The following is a 15,200-nucleotide window of genomic DNA, read 5'->3' on the forward strand; positions in this document are numbered from 1 at the left end:
TAGCTGTTCGTGCTTCATACCAGCTCATATTTACCTCAAAGTATTGTTTTGGGCATGATGAGGCTTCAGTGGATGATCAACTGAAGAGTCTCAAACATGTCTCGATTTCTGTTTCAGGTCTTTACAGATTTTTCTTTATAGTCCTGACATTTCTTTGTCCTCCAAATATTCAGTTCCCTTTAAAATGTTTAAGGACCCACTGCAAACCATGCCAAGATATGCAAGGTTTTCGGCTCAAAGCTATATGATAATCACTTTGTTAGCAAAAATGTTTTTGCCTGTCAATTTTTTTTCTGTATTTTCTGTGCATTATAGAAGTCCATAGACTAATTTAATCAGCTCAGCTCTAATCCAACAGCTTCAGAAGTAACGTGTCATACGTGCTGATGCTTTGGCATTATTTTTATGTTATCTCAAATAATGAAAACTCCATTTCCAGAAATGTTGAGTTTATTAAAGTGCAACAAAAACTGAAATCTAATTTGTTTAACAGTAAACTGATTACCACTTTTGATATTGTCAATATTTTGTAATCTTAATAATTTTATAACTATTGCTTTAAATCTTGTTTATCTTAGAACCGTGAAGCACCTTGAGATGTTGTTCATTCAGACTTCTTAAATAAATAGGTAAATAAACAAAACAACAACAAACAAAAAATAAATATGAATAAAAAACAAACAAGGATCATGACAACAACCAAAGTACCAGAAACACACAAAAAACTTAAATAAAACTAGCTCTTGTGTTTAAACCCACTAGACAGCTCAGTGACTGTGTCAGCATGTACAGTATGAGTAATGAGGAGTGATCAGAGATGAGTGTTATCGTGCAAATGCAACTCCCACCCAAAGGCGGAGGCCCCACACCACGCGAAGGAGAACCAAGCTCCAGATGACCACCCACTGTGGGGCAGCACCCACCCCAATGTTACAGCTGCACACCCCAGGAACCAGGGCACCTTCAGTCACTTCCTTCTTCCACCCCCACCTCTACTCCTCTACACCTCTCTCCACCCACCCACCCACCCACAAATACTCTCCACCACCTTACCGCCCCTCCCTCCTCCACCCACTCCGCTCACTCACAGCCTCCCCTGCACCCTACCCACGAGCACTCGCTCTCCACACCCACATCACACTTTACCCTCCCACCATGCCCTGAGAGAGACACCCCAGGTGGACCAGAAACCCCAAATCCAATTGAGGGGCAGTAACCACTGTGAGCGAGGTCACACGAGCAGCCCCGCCCGCCATGCGCTACATGGCACGCCCCCCAAATGTTGTTTGTATATTGTGCTTCTCACGCTTTGATGACTAAGTGTAATTAAAACTAAGAGGCAAGTTACCACAAGATGCAGCCAACAAGGCCATTTAGATAGCCTCATCCACTCCACCCAGCATGACTTGCATGCCTCCCAAAACACTAGGCGTGTGAGAAAGAGAGCGGGGAAGCAAACTTCCCTCCAGAATGTCAGCTGCTTGGCGGCAGTAGTCATCCCCATTCCCTGGGAGGCCCTCTAGGGCAGGACAGGCCAGGAGCAGTTGTCCCCCAAGACCAGGACACACAGTGCTGTACTGGCAACAAATTATACTTTTTAGTGCTTTGAGAACTGAATACAGATTTTTGCTGTATACACAAAACACAAAACATACACCCAGTGTATGTTTGTGTTGATAGATGGCTTCTTGTTGGCTTAATACAGTTAAAAATAATATTTCAAGGCATACAGCATTACATATGCAGTCAGTCTGAACATCCTACAATGAGTTAGAGAAACAAAGAGAAACTAAAAGCAGGAAATCTGAGATTTTAAAGTCTTTTATTTTCTCATGAATGAAATACTAGAACAGTCTTCAAAAGTTTGAGGCACTTTGATGTATTAAAACAGCGAAGGCAGGATTAGCTATTACTCAGAGACCAATTGCTCCATTGACAGAAAAAGGAAAATCTTCATCTCATCTAACAAGCCTAAACATAATGTTTACTGAATAGCTAAGGACAGGATTCCTACTGCAGGCTAAATGTATACTGTATGTTCCCAGTTGTAAAGCATGCATAATCTGCTTCAGTTTGCAGAAAATCAGTATTAAATTAAGGAAATAATCAGACTTTCTATTTACTCATTGCTTTCTGTCATACTAAAAGGCCTTGAAAACAATGGCATGGACGAAGGCTTTGCACGCAATCATCACACTGAGCAGATGTTTCCCAGAAAAAGCTTTTGGTAAGACAGCCCTCTTTCATTATCTTTATCAAAATATTTCACATTTAACTTGTTTCAAGAAACAGTCAGTACTCCATGCTGCATCAAAAACAATGCTTCTCCCAAATATTAAGCATGCATCTTTCCAGCAACAGTTGCCATCTTTTAGAAATGATACAATGGTGTTGTGTTACTTAGCATTTTCAAAATTGTATTGAGAATACAATCACACTCTTCTCCAAATAAAACAGTTTACATGTTACTGATGGTAAATCTGATAAATAGTTTGAATCAGTCTTTTGACATTTCAGCTGAAATTAGAGATGCTGAAGTAAGTGAGTAAATGTTAACTACATCCAACAGCTATAACAAGTGCAAGATGACTGACTACAGTAATAGAGAATATTTATATCAGATTTGGTCATTTCTTCATGTGTTCTCATTTATCCCCAAAACTAGGCCGTCAGTGTACTTTACTTCTCTAGCAGATGTGATTGAAATCTCAGTTTATGTTGTCAAAAGTTTGATCTCTTTCCTCCATCTGCCTCACAGTTCTGGAGACTTAAAAGTTTGTATTGTTAATAACCTAAAATAGATTAATCACTAGATCCAGACAGAAGTCTTTCCATTTTTTACAATGGTTGCAGCCTTCTCTGTGGCTGACTTTGGCCTGGCTCCTTCTTTCTCCTGGACTGTATTGACCCGATTTTGCTCTGCCATGGTGCCCCCAGATACAGGACTGCTGGTTCTGGAGGTTTGTTGGTTGTTTTTGGTTTGATAGGATTGAAAGGCCATATCAAGCTGTTCCTGTGCAACCCGTAGGTGCCGGTGCAGACTTGCAAGATCAGAAGGGATGTTTTCATCTGGGCTGGTGCACTGCTGCTCTTGAGCCACATTGGCCATGTTCTGCTCGTGGGTGATGAGGCTGTTGGGGATCCTGCTAGGCTTGTCTGTTTTCATCACAAGGTTGTACCCTGGCGGTGAAGCTGGGATGTTGCGAGAGAATGGATAGCCGTAGGACATAGCACGGCGGCCACGGTTCCTCTTCATGCGCAAGGTGTCCCGAAAAGTACCGATTCCCAGGTGAAGCATCTCACACACATTCAGCACTAGACAAAGACAGCTTACCACATACATGATCAAGAGGAAGATTGTTTTCTCAGTAGGCCTAGAGATGAAACAGTCCACTCTGTGTGGACAGGGTACCCTATTGCACACATATGAGGGACTAACACGAAAGCCATAGAGGAGATACTGTCCAGCAAGGAAAGCGATTTCAAAAATGGCTCGTGACATGAGTTGAAGAACATAGATTCTCATCAGGCCTTCTTGCACAATTCTTCTGCGGCCGTCATGTTTTGGTGGGACTTTGTTAGTACTGCTTACTGGTTCAGGCTTTGCCTCCTGCACCTCCAACGTAGCCTCGTAGATCATTGGCTCGGCATCGTCATCTTCCTCCTCTTCTAAAACATCCTCTAGTTGATGACTTTCTCTCCATCTTGAGTGAGGAGGTGGCTTCTTGCGTAGCCTCTTATGCTTTTTGCACTCCTCCTCTGAGGTTCGGGCTATCTTGTGGATGGCATAACCCATGTACATGATGGAGGGAGTGGAGATCATGATGATTTGAAAGACCCAGAAGCGAACATGTGAGAGGGGAGCAAAGGCATCATAGCACACGTTGTCACAGCCTGGCTGCTTGGTGTTGCAGGTGAACTTTGTCTGCTCATCTGAGTAGATGGACTCACCTCCAACTGCTGTGAGCACAATACGAAAGATGATGAGCACAGTCAGCCACACTTTCCCCACAAATGTGGAGTGATTGTGAATCTCTTCCAGGAGGCGAGTGAGGAAGCTCCAGCTCATGTTGCTCTTACAAGCTTTTCAACTAGAATCTGTAAAAAAAAAAAAAAAGAAGAAAAAAAAAAGAAAGAAAAAAGAAGGAACTGATTAAAATGTAATATGCAAATAAAGACAAGCATACACAAAACATATCAGAATCAGGAGAGCTATGAAATTAATTAGACATGTTATTGACTGTAATTTGGCACCAGAAATCATGATGATTACTGGTCTTAATATAGTTTCTTATACAGAGACTTTTTTTCAGAGAACAGACTTTTTCAAATTATTACACCTCATCTATCAAAATACAAAAACAGTAAAATTTCCTTCACACTTTCCCAGAATCCAGGATATTGTCAGAAATCCTTTTAATTATTCAAAATTGAGAGATATTCATTTTACTGTCAGAGGATCAAACAAGAAATATTACATTTGACAGCCACATTTGATTATTTATAACTAATACTCGCTGATTATTTCTATCCATTTACAATAAATTATTTTACTCTTTCAAGGCGTTTTTTTTTTCTTTTTCAAAATGAGATAAATGAATCATAAACAAGACAGTTGCTGTTAATTTCTTCGGCTCAATCAATGAAATCTTACATAATCTAAGAAAGAATAAGAATAAGAATAAGAATAAGAATAAGAATAAGAATAAGAATATTGTGAACATCTAAAAAATAAGATTTTTCTCTCTTCTTTCTCATTTAATTTAATCACTTTCCAAATACAGTGAATAAAACATACAACATTCTCTACACTCCACTGCAGTGAAAGTGCCTGGCGTATTCGTTTGAAGATGATTGCACAGTTAAATTGATGAAAATGACACAAAATAGCAGACGATTAGAAGAAGATTTACAAACAGCATTTAATCTGCCACGACCCCCCCCCCCCCCCCCCCCCCAAAAAAAAAATATATGTATCAAACGATTGCTGTCATCATACAACACGCCCAAGAGTAACATCAGTCACTAGAAAAAAGCTTAAAAATATTTTTAAGTGACAAAGCTGGAGATTTCTAAAAAGGCTATTCATAGTGTACCAGTGTGATCCATTCAGAGCACCACTTTAGAGACATATTGCTTTTGTGCTTCAGCACTACATGCCAGTAGTCATACAGTCATACACAGGCAAAACTGATGACATAAGATCTCACAGTCATATTCTCCTCACAGCCAACACCAGTACAGACTCTGTGAGGCAACTGAAGCTGCAATGAGGAGACAATGTAGCACTTTACTCATTGTGCAGAGCAGCATGTTGATCATGACTGTGATACTGTACTACTGGCGTGTGATGTGTCATCTCCCCTGCCAACTGAGTGAACAGGAGAGGATTGTTGCTCCGCCACAAGGCCTTCCCTCCAGAGGCAGCCATGCTGATGCCCGAGAGAGGTACATACACTTAGAGGCAGATGGCATCTATAGTGGGTGGATCATATCTGCCTCAGGATGGCATGACAGAAGTGTTGTTTCACCAATGACTTACGCTTTAATCATAGCGCTAGCCTGGTTCTTATGACAATAACAGCTCCTACGTGTTTTATGCTGTTTCACTACGTGTTATATCAATTTCAGTTTTATTGTGTGTCAGAGTCAACCAGTTTGTCTTTAACAAAATAAATAAAAGATGTTAATATGAAGCCTTTCATAAGAAAAAAAGAAAAATAGAACACGTTAATAAAAATATTTTACCAAGAAGATGTAAATGTCAACTTTAGAATAAAAGGATTAGATTAGAGATTGTGTTCATACATTTTTGACATGATTTACTCAGATGTCACTCAAGGCAATCAACAGCAAGTACATTATTTTTAACATTCAACCATTCAGAAATAGCTTTTTGTTTAAAAAAAGAAAAAAAAAGAAAAAAAAAACTATTTATGGAAGTATTACAAATATTCACACATCACTTTTAAATTCTACAGAAATAAAGACACCAAGAGTAGAAAAAAATAGATGTTTGGATTGTATGTTTAAAAAATACGATTAATTCATAATTAAAACTATTCTATAATTATTTTACAATTTTCCTGCTGTGTTTATGGAATTTGTAATAAATGTAGGTGTGGGAAATAATTTGTTCTATTAGATTAAATTAAATAATCACAAGATATAAATTTAATTCTTTCAACTACATAGAATTTTTTCCATTTTAAATATCGAAAGCTGTATTTCAACTGTCTTAGGACAGAAAGTCTAATAAAAAAAATCACCATCTGAAGCTAAAACAATATTTGTCAGTGATGTGACCGTTGCACAGATATAGTTACGCAGTCCATGTAGTGAAATGTCAAGTAATAAAAAAACTCACCTGAAAAAGCTGCACATGCATGTCCCATTCTGAAGTTTTCCTTTGCCCTCCCTAGATATCTCCTGCACAGCCTGATCCATATAATACCTCTTCCATCCTAATGTCCTCTCTCCCTCTTATTAATAGCTTCCAGCCTGACAAGAGTCAAAGCAGTGTCTAAACTTATTGGACTACAATTCCTTTAAATCCTGTTTTCCCACTCTGTGCAGAAGTGAGCTCTTGCTGCTGCGAATGCCTCACATACTGACTTGTGTCTGGTTTCTATTACACCAGCCTTCTGCCCAAGAAGGAAGTATAAAAAACAGAGAGACAGAAAAAAAATGCTCCTCTGGCAAGTGACCCTGAACCAAGGGTTCAGACTTGAGGATATTGTACTGCAGATTGAAATGAACACTGAGCTGAGGGAGCTTGTTAACCCCCCCTCGACTTTCATGTGCAACATTTGTAACACAGATGATGATCCTCCCTCTCTCTCTTTTTCTGTTACTTCATCTTCCTTTCTATACCTAATGTCTCCATGCAAGTGCCTCAGCTTTATGTCTTCATGCCCGCAATGATTTGTCGTGACAGACCTTTAACATATTTGTAAAAACATCAATTCCTTTTCAGCTCCCTCTGTTTCTGTCACAAAACACACACAAACACACACAACAAATTCTCATTAGTAACCTCTAAATTATTTGAAAATACATAACAGTTTATAGTGGGTGATGGTTATGAAGAAACATTGTTAGGGGACTAAGGCAGGGACTTTAAGGGCGGCAGTGTCACTAAGACACAAGCCACCTTGCCCCAGTGCACATCAGCTAGAATGTAACCAGCAGGTATGCTCAGTCATATCAAGTGTCATAATATTTAGATGTTCCATCCAGGCAGATAGCCAGATAACAGAGAATCGAACAGGTCGCACTCTGCATTCCCACTGAACGTCCTTTCCAACTTCATGTTTACACTTGCAGCCTTCACCTTGGCTTGCTGGAGTGAAGAAGCGGACATTGTTACTTAAGGCATGTGAAGTTTTGTCAAGACAGCAAGAGCATGTGGACAGAGGTCTCTCCGTCAAAACACACATGTGCATTTCATTATGCTTCTTTTAGTCTGTAATAACACAACAAAATACAGATGAGGAGGTGATTTGTGCAAGATTAAAGCTGGAAAGGAATTCCTTCATTTCTTTATTCTGTGCCAGAACTTGCTGTCAGGTTTTGGAAAGGCTCTAAACTGAAAGTATTTTGATAGAGGGCAGATAAATGGGTTAGTGTCTGGTTTGCATTAATGAAAAGGGCCTGGTCAGTGTCACATTGGCCATATTATAACGATACCCTTACAAGGCCCTCAATAATCTTTTGAATATGATATATATACAGTTGTAAAGCAAAGAATAACACTCAACAATATTAGAGTCTACCATCAATTAGAGTAGTTTCAACTTTTCATATGATGATGGAGAAATTTAAATACAAATGAAAGACAGCAGGAGAAAACACTGAGACTGAGACTTTGCCATCATATGATAAGTCTTTGTGGTAAAATATCATTCTGTTTAAGAGGGCTCTAAGAGTCAGCCATCTGGGCCTGCAGGGACCGTCATCCAGAGGCTTTACCTTCAAGGCTGGCCTCTCCATCTGACTGAAAAGATGTGGTGCAGCAAGCACCCTAAGTGCAGCAAGAAAGAAAGAAGACAGGGGATGCTGCTGGAATGACTGGAGCATTTGGAGTTTGGACACGTGATATCCCTAAGGGACCAACAAGCACGTGTTTTTAAGTTGCTAAGCGTTTTCTTCTTTCAAAAATCATCCAAGAGACACAGATGGTCCAGTGAAGATAGTTGAAATGTGAACATTAGTGTGATTAGAGTTCCCGGACAACTGAAGAACTTGCAGCAATCACTCATTATAGTTTTCACAATTTGTGAATTAATTCATACAGTCTAGTTTGATTAATAAGATTATGGCCAAATCTTAACATACATAAACATTTCTCTAACTTAATTTAGGAGATAAATCAAGTACAATTTGTAGGTATGTTATTTACAAAATCTATACATGATGTTTTGTGTAAATGTGTATTTCAGCTTAAAAAGTACTCCAAAGGATGCATTTTCATAATGTAACTGTTTCAAACAGGATCATATTGTATCCTGACGTTATTTGGAATTTTAATTGAGATGTTAAAGCCAGAACTGAGTAAAACTGATAGCAAACAGCAGTTTAGCACCTCTATTGTCAACAGTTTGCCAGGACTCCGGAGTGCACCACACTGGGAGTAATGGTGACAGAACAGACAGGGAACTATGTACTATAATTCACTCTGACACAGTAAAATGTGATGTTGCTTAATGTAGAGAACATGAACGTACATTGTGTCGTGTTAAATGATGGGACAGGAACACCATCTTGTATGAATGCTCTCCAACTACTTCTACTAAAGACCACTGTTTTCAGGTTAGATTTAGTTTTGTTTGTCTAAAAATGGCCATATGCAATGGAGAAGGGAAAAGATGGAGAAAGAACAAAAAGGAGAAAGAAGATTGATCTTACGAGGACTTGAATCGCACTGCAAAATGAACAGACTGGTATTATGCAATAATATAATACCTGTTATTGTAAAATTTATTAAAGTAAACAAATTACAGTATCTCGAAATACATGATGTGATGTGTTTTTCAATGACTGTTCTATGTAGAAGACTCAATGAGTCCAAATATTAATATCAAAACGCGTTAGAAATGTGTTTTAATTTGTTTTGTTTTTTTTTCAAAATGAAGAAGAGAAGTATCTCACATTTGGTTATGAGGATAAAAAATGGACTGATATACAATCTTATATGCTGATCTCACAGTTTGAGGAACATAATCCTGAAGTTAAAATTCAGGGTCTGTGAACAAAATGACAACGTCAGAGCAAACGAAATGATGTCGAAGCAAATCCATGCATGACATCATTTTCGCTTTTACAATGTGATATGACCAGTTTATACCATGGTCTTCATTTTGGTTGTCTTTAATTTTCCAGTTTTAAAATGCCACAATTAAGTTTGCATTTTTGTTTGTATAATGGTTATCAATCATAGTTAACTATTAGTAACTGCTCAGTGCACTGGTCCAGTTCTCCACTGGCTCTTCTTAGACCAAATTTCTTTGAGAGACTTCGGACAACTTTATTAATGCCTTTGTGAGCTTCCCTCAGGAAAATTGAAGCTCCATTACACTCAGCATTGTTATACTATCAAGAGAATAAAAAGAATATGATAGTATGAAAATGTATTAAAAAATGTCTTTGGAGCCAAAGAGAAAAAATTAAAGGTCACCACAGAGCTTCATTCTATACATCTAAAAACCACCAACCAGGCCAGAAATCTGAGTGTAGTGATGCGCTCAGGCCAAACCTTTGAATAGGGGATCACAAAGTCAGTCTACTATCACCTTAAGAATATAACAAGTATAAAAGATCTGATGCCTCAGCAGGACCTGGAAAAACTAGTCCATGCTTTCATCTTTAGTCAACTTGATCATTGTAACAGTGTTTTTACAGGTTCTACCTAAAAAGACACCTGCAACTTATTCAGAACTCTGCTGCATGAGTCCTCACTAAAAACAAGAAAGTGGATCACATCAGTCCAGCTCTGCGGTTTTTACACTGGCTGCCTGTCTGTCAGAATAATGGACGAAGTTCTGTTGCTGGTCTATAGCGCTGCATGGTTTAGGACCAAAATACATCAGTGATCTCTAGACCCAGTATGAACCTACCAGACCCCTCAGGTCATCTGGACCTGGTCTTTTATCAGTTCCCAGAGTTAGAACCAGACATGGAGAAGCTGCATTCAGCTTCTATGCTCCACATGTCTGGAACAAAGTCCCATAAAGCCTCAGATCAGCTGAAACACTCAGTTTATCTGCTGCATTTGCATAGCTTTTATTTAAAAGTCCAAATCAGCAGTATTTCTTTTAAGCTCAAATTTTTAAACCTGATCATGTTTTGATACTGTTTTTTTTTTGTCCAATGTTCTTTCTTTTTTCTTTCTGTTTTTCTATGTTAAGTTATGCGTCTTATTTCTGATGTTTCAGTGTTTCTGTAAAACACTTTGAATCACCCAGTCGTTGAATTGTGCTGTACTAATAAACTTGCCCTGCCTCACAAATAAGTATAAATAAAAATAAAAATAAAATAGAACTACAAGTTTTGCTGTAACTCCTAATGCTGTAGTAATTGTGTTTTCTTACTGTGTAAGAAACATTTCTTTCAAAAACCTGGTTCTCACTCATCTTTCTATATTTTAAATCATTAGATAAACAAAAAGTTGCTCTTTACAGTGTATAAATAAGTAAAGGGTGCTATAGGTTGCATATTTATCTATATTAAAACAGTGTCAGGCTGAGCAGGTGTGTTCTTATTTTTAAAGCTTTAAGTATTCAAAGTCCTACATTGGAGAATAAACTATCATTTTATAACAGATACAACTATCTATGAATTAAGTTAGAATAGTGCTGCCTTTATAATAATAAATTAAGACAAAAGAATAATACAAAAATATTCATGTCTATCCAGAAAGACATGCATGGATGTGTTTTAATTTCACAAAAAACGCTGAAATCCAAAGTGCACAAAGTGTAGAATCACTCCTGCCACTGTTTAAAGTGTCTTTAAACACACTGTCCCTTTGTCCTTAGACAAGTCAGGCTGTTTTAGCTTTAGGAAACTGTTGTTCATGTTGATAAATATTGATTGGGCAGCCTGCAGCCAGGAAAACATTACAGTGTTCTCCTGTAAGACATAATCTGACATTGCTGTTGTTACAAGGACTGGCATTATGTGACACCCAAAAGACTGTTTAATATTCATTAGGTAAGGTTTTATTCATTGTTGAGTAATTGCTTTCCAATAAATATAAATAGATTTGAATTTACATAACATGACTTTATGTGACATGACAGTTAATAATACTCCCCACCCCCTTCAAAAACCAAACAATAAATAATTCCTGTGGCACAAGTTAACACTCGCTATATAAATGGTTTCAGAAATGTATAGCCTTTGAGTTCATGCTGTAATATATTGTGATTTATATTTATTTATTTTTTCTCAGACAGTTTTGCCTTGGAGAGTTTTCAGAGAGCTGTGAGGTAAAGTGATGCAACACGCCGGAGTGAACATCTTAACAACTCTCCTTGGCTGCCACCAATGTCATCACTGGAGTTTTATCTGAATGTATTCGTTGAATAAAGTTGATGTGAGTAGACTGGGGGGCTATGGAGGTCCGTGTTTATGTAACATATCAAGGTCCACCAAGTGACTTGGATGTGCCCCCCTCCCCCCTCAGAGAAAAGAGTGACACAAGACACCAGAACGAAAAACATGCAACTTAATGCTTGGACTCCTCCTCTCTCATCCTCTCCCACCACTATCATTAAACAACCCTCACCAGGCTGTGAGGGCCTATCCCACAGGCAGCCTGTGAGTGGTGGCAGTCCCATCACATTTGTTCATTTTTCTCCCAGTTTCTCTGCCGAGCCTCTCCTACCCCGGGGCTGAGTGCGTCCCGTGCCAGTTTTACTAAGGCTGGACTCCACTGAAGCGACTGAGATGAAAAGCCTTGAGGTGGATGCCAACAACTTTCCTAAGCAAGAGCACTGCATCTCCCACATTTGCACAAAGCAACTTGTTTTGAGTGTCGACTGCATTCAAACAGCTCTGGAAACATGTTTAGAAATATATCATGATTCTAGGCTAGAAATGTGATTAAAACTTAACTTTGTAATCTACTATATTGCTTCACTCTCACCATTTTAAAACCACATATCTTAATTAATTGACAGTTGTATTTTTATATATATATTACTGGGTGCTGCAGTTCAGCTGCTTAAAGATATTCTTAATACTCCGAAATACTTACAAATATTAGCCTCCTGAGGTTTTCCTGCAGGGCAAGAAAAACTAAATACCAAACAACCATCCATATAAACAAAATTGCAAGCCTCGTGAAGCTACAGGGTTTTAATCTTTGACATTATCTTGTCTTAACAGTCCATGTCATTGACTAAGTTGAGGCAAGGCCAAAGGAGCAGCGGACATTGGGAGGGTCATTTGGACTATCAAAGATGCATCATTACAACTCCTTCTTTCTCATCCACGCCTTAGTGCTATTGCCCTTTTCTACTGAGTGAACTCTAGACACTGATAATGCTGATAGCAACTCTGCAGGACGTTCTTTTGATATCAGCAATATACTCCCCTTCTTTGATATATATTTATGCAAAAAGCTTGGATCAAAACTGTGCATATGCCTGTATTCTATAGCGGACTAGTTAACACATGTGACATTTAAAGCTTGGCCATTAAGTGAGGCGATAAGAAAAGGCAATCTGTTGAGCAAGATTTTTACCTTCAAGGTCATGGTTATTGTTACCAAAAAAAAGGGGATTATAAGTGAATAATATTTTGTGAATTCACTGAGTAAATGCTGCTGACTTCATACAAATGAGATTATAGTTTAGGGTTTAAAATCCTCCAGTTGTATATATATGTATGTATATATATATATATATATATATATATATATATATATATATATATATATATATATATATATATATGTGTGTACAGTAAAAAATTTTTATGTGAAGTTTAAGCCACTAGATGGCATTAATACACTCACTGAAAACTTTTACACACATTTTGTAATGTTTAACTTTCAGAAGCAGGTTCACAAACTGGTCAATGATCCCATCGTGACGGTCAAGGACTGGGTAAACTGATTACATATGTGGTATTGTGAGCAGTCAAGGTAACATTTGATGAAAACAACCCTTTGTACATAGATATGAGACAACAGCATGCAGAAACAACAAGGTCTTGTTCCTTGAGAATTTGAGCTGTTTAAGGATGTAATTCAATAATGCTATGAATTTAGGAAAAAACTAAACAAATTTGACATATTTTAAGATAGGCTCCAGTATTAGTGTTACATTAAGAAAACCTTTCGCTAGTTTTACTGGTAAATATTTTCTTACAAAAATCTAAAAAAATTAAAATGTAATTAAAAAGTTAACTTCATATTTGACTAAATTAATTCAATTCTGGGAATACAGTGTTATTTTTAAAGTCTATCCATCTGATCATTTTCTAATGCTTATCCGGGATTGGTTTGCTCAGGAAGCTGCCAAAGCAGGGAAGCCCAGGCTTCCCTCTCCCCTGCCACATTCACCAACTCATCCGGGGGGATCCTGAGGCCTTCCCAGGCCAGCTGAGAGATGTAGTCCCTTCAGCATGTCCTGGGTTTCCCCCAGGGTCTTCTCTTGGTGCACTTCATCAGACCAGATGCCTAAGCCACCTCATCTGGCTCCTCTCGATGCGGAGGAGCAGCAACTCTACTCAGCTCCTTCTTCATAACAACAGACTAATGCAGAGTCTGCATCACTGCAGACACCACACTTGTTTCTTAAGACTTTATAACTAATATTATTTGGCAGCTAATGTTTTTCTTACAGGGCAGCAACAAACAAACAAACAAACAAAAAGCAACACATAACCATACACATGAACAGAATGGCAACACTTTGCTTTTGGAGCTGTTGAGCTTTCATCTTTTTTCATTATCTTGTCTTGGCTGAGTTGAAGCAAAGCCAAAGGACACCTAGTCAGGGTCAACTGGACTATCAAAGATGCATTATAACTTCTTATTAGTGCTGTTGTCCTTCTCTAAGTGAGTTAACTCTAGACACTGATAACGCTGATAGTAACTCAGCAACACCTTTTTAGCAATATTCCCCTTATTTTTGATGTACACTTAAACAAAAAAAAAAATGAGCTCAAAATTATGTGACCATCTGTACTGTATAGTGGACTAGTTGGTATAGCTTGGGTCTTAAGTGAGTTGATAATAAAAGGCAATTTGCAATGCAAGAAATCAACTTTAAAGGTCAATGTGGTCATTGTTAAGAGAGAATGTAGTGATCAAAGCAGTGACTATTTTGTGATTTCATTCATTTAAAGCCTTAATTGGCCACACTTGTGAAAGTATGTATGTGAGGCTTGTTTGGAAAGGTTTGCCCTTGAACCAACACTCCTGCTTTTGGAAGACAGTATTTCTATACTGCAATCCTATAGTCAGTTACCTTAACTACAATTTGGCACAGAGGTTAGCAGAAAAAGAATTTTATTGGACTAAAATGACACGGTGGTCGAACCCTTTTGTCTATCTCCTGCCTCATTTACGCACGTAATTCTGCCACTTCATCATATATCAACATCTAAATATCCTACTGAACACAAAATTGAATACATTTTAAGATGAAAATTTGTGCCATTTGAGTTTCCAATACAATCAACACCAATGCAGATGAGAACAATGATAGCATGTCCTTACCTGTCCATGTGGATGAAGCAGGAACTTTTTCTATGTTTTGTAGCACAGTATCCTGGGCCGGCATCCAGAGACATTGTTTTACTGCTCTGGCTCAATAGCAGGATGACAGAGACAATGGGTTGTTTTTCTTCAAAACCATTCACCACCAAGTACAGGCAGTACACTCACGATACCAGCATGCTGCCAAAGGCCCCATTGTCTGACTGCGTGTCCACTTCCACTGCTATTAGTGCTAGCTGTGTCTTTAATTCAGGATGACTTCCACCACAGCCCCATTCATTTGCACAGAAATAAGCAGCATTATATATGTCTGGACTTTGAAAACCTTTTTCAGTTTAGTTGTTAACTGCCTGCAACCTTAATTGGAATAAGTGATATAAAAAATGGATGGGTGGATGGATGAGTTGTGAACAGGTGAACAAAAGTATGTGTGTGAATACAAAATCACCAACTCCACATCATTTTCGTC

General features: G+C 38.2%; 1 protein-coding gene across 2 annotated transcripts; it reads right to left on the bottom strand.

The window, feature by feature from the left end:
• Positions 1-1,805: 1,805 nt before the first annotated feature.
• On the bottom strand, positions 1,806-14,867 carry gjc2 (gap junction protein gamma 2). 2 transcript variants are annotated; one of them, XM_041991887.1, is made up of 2 exons: positions 14,732-14,867; positions 1,806-4,098 (listed from the first exon to the last, which is right to left on the bottom strand). In XM_041991887.1, the coding sequence occupies exon 2, from the start codon at positions 4,067-4,069 to the stop codon at positions 2,810-2,812; it is 1,260 nt and encodes a 419-aa protein (XP_041847821.1). In that variant the 5' UTR covers positions 4,070-4,098; positions 14,732-14,867; the 3' UTR covers positions 1,806-2,809. The 2 variants fall into 2 exon arrangements, with proteins under 2 accessions (XP_041847821.1, XP_041847820.1); XM_041991886.1 differs by lacking the exon at positions 14,732-14,867 and adding an exon at positions 6,368-6,652.
• Between the last annotated feature and the right edge of the window lie 333 nt (positions 14,868-15,200).

This window comes from Melanotaenia boesemani, chromosome 8 (genome assembly GCF_017639745.1).
Source record: "Melanotaenia boesemani isolate fMelBoe1 chromosome 8, fMelBoe1.pri, whole genome shotgun sequence".
Classification (NCBI taxonomy): Eukaryota; Metazoa; Chordata; class Actinopteri; order Atheriniformes; family Melanotaeniidae; genus Melanotaenia; species Melanotaenia boesemani.

What these genes read in the sequence shown, in the direction of transcription:
- gjc2 (XM_041991887.1), bottom strand. Translation starts at nt 4,069, where the DNA reads ATGAGCTGGAGCTTCCTCACTCGCCTCCTGGAAGAGATTCACAATCAC.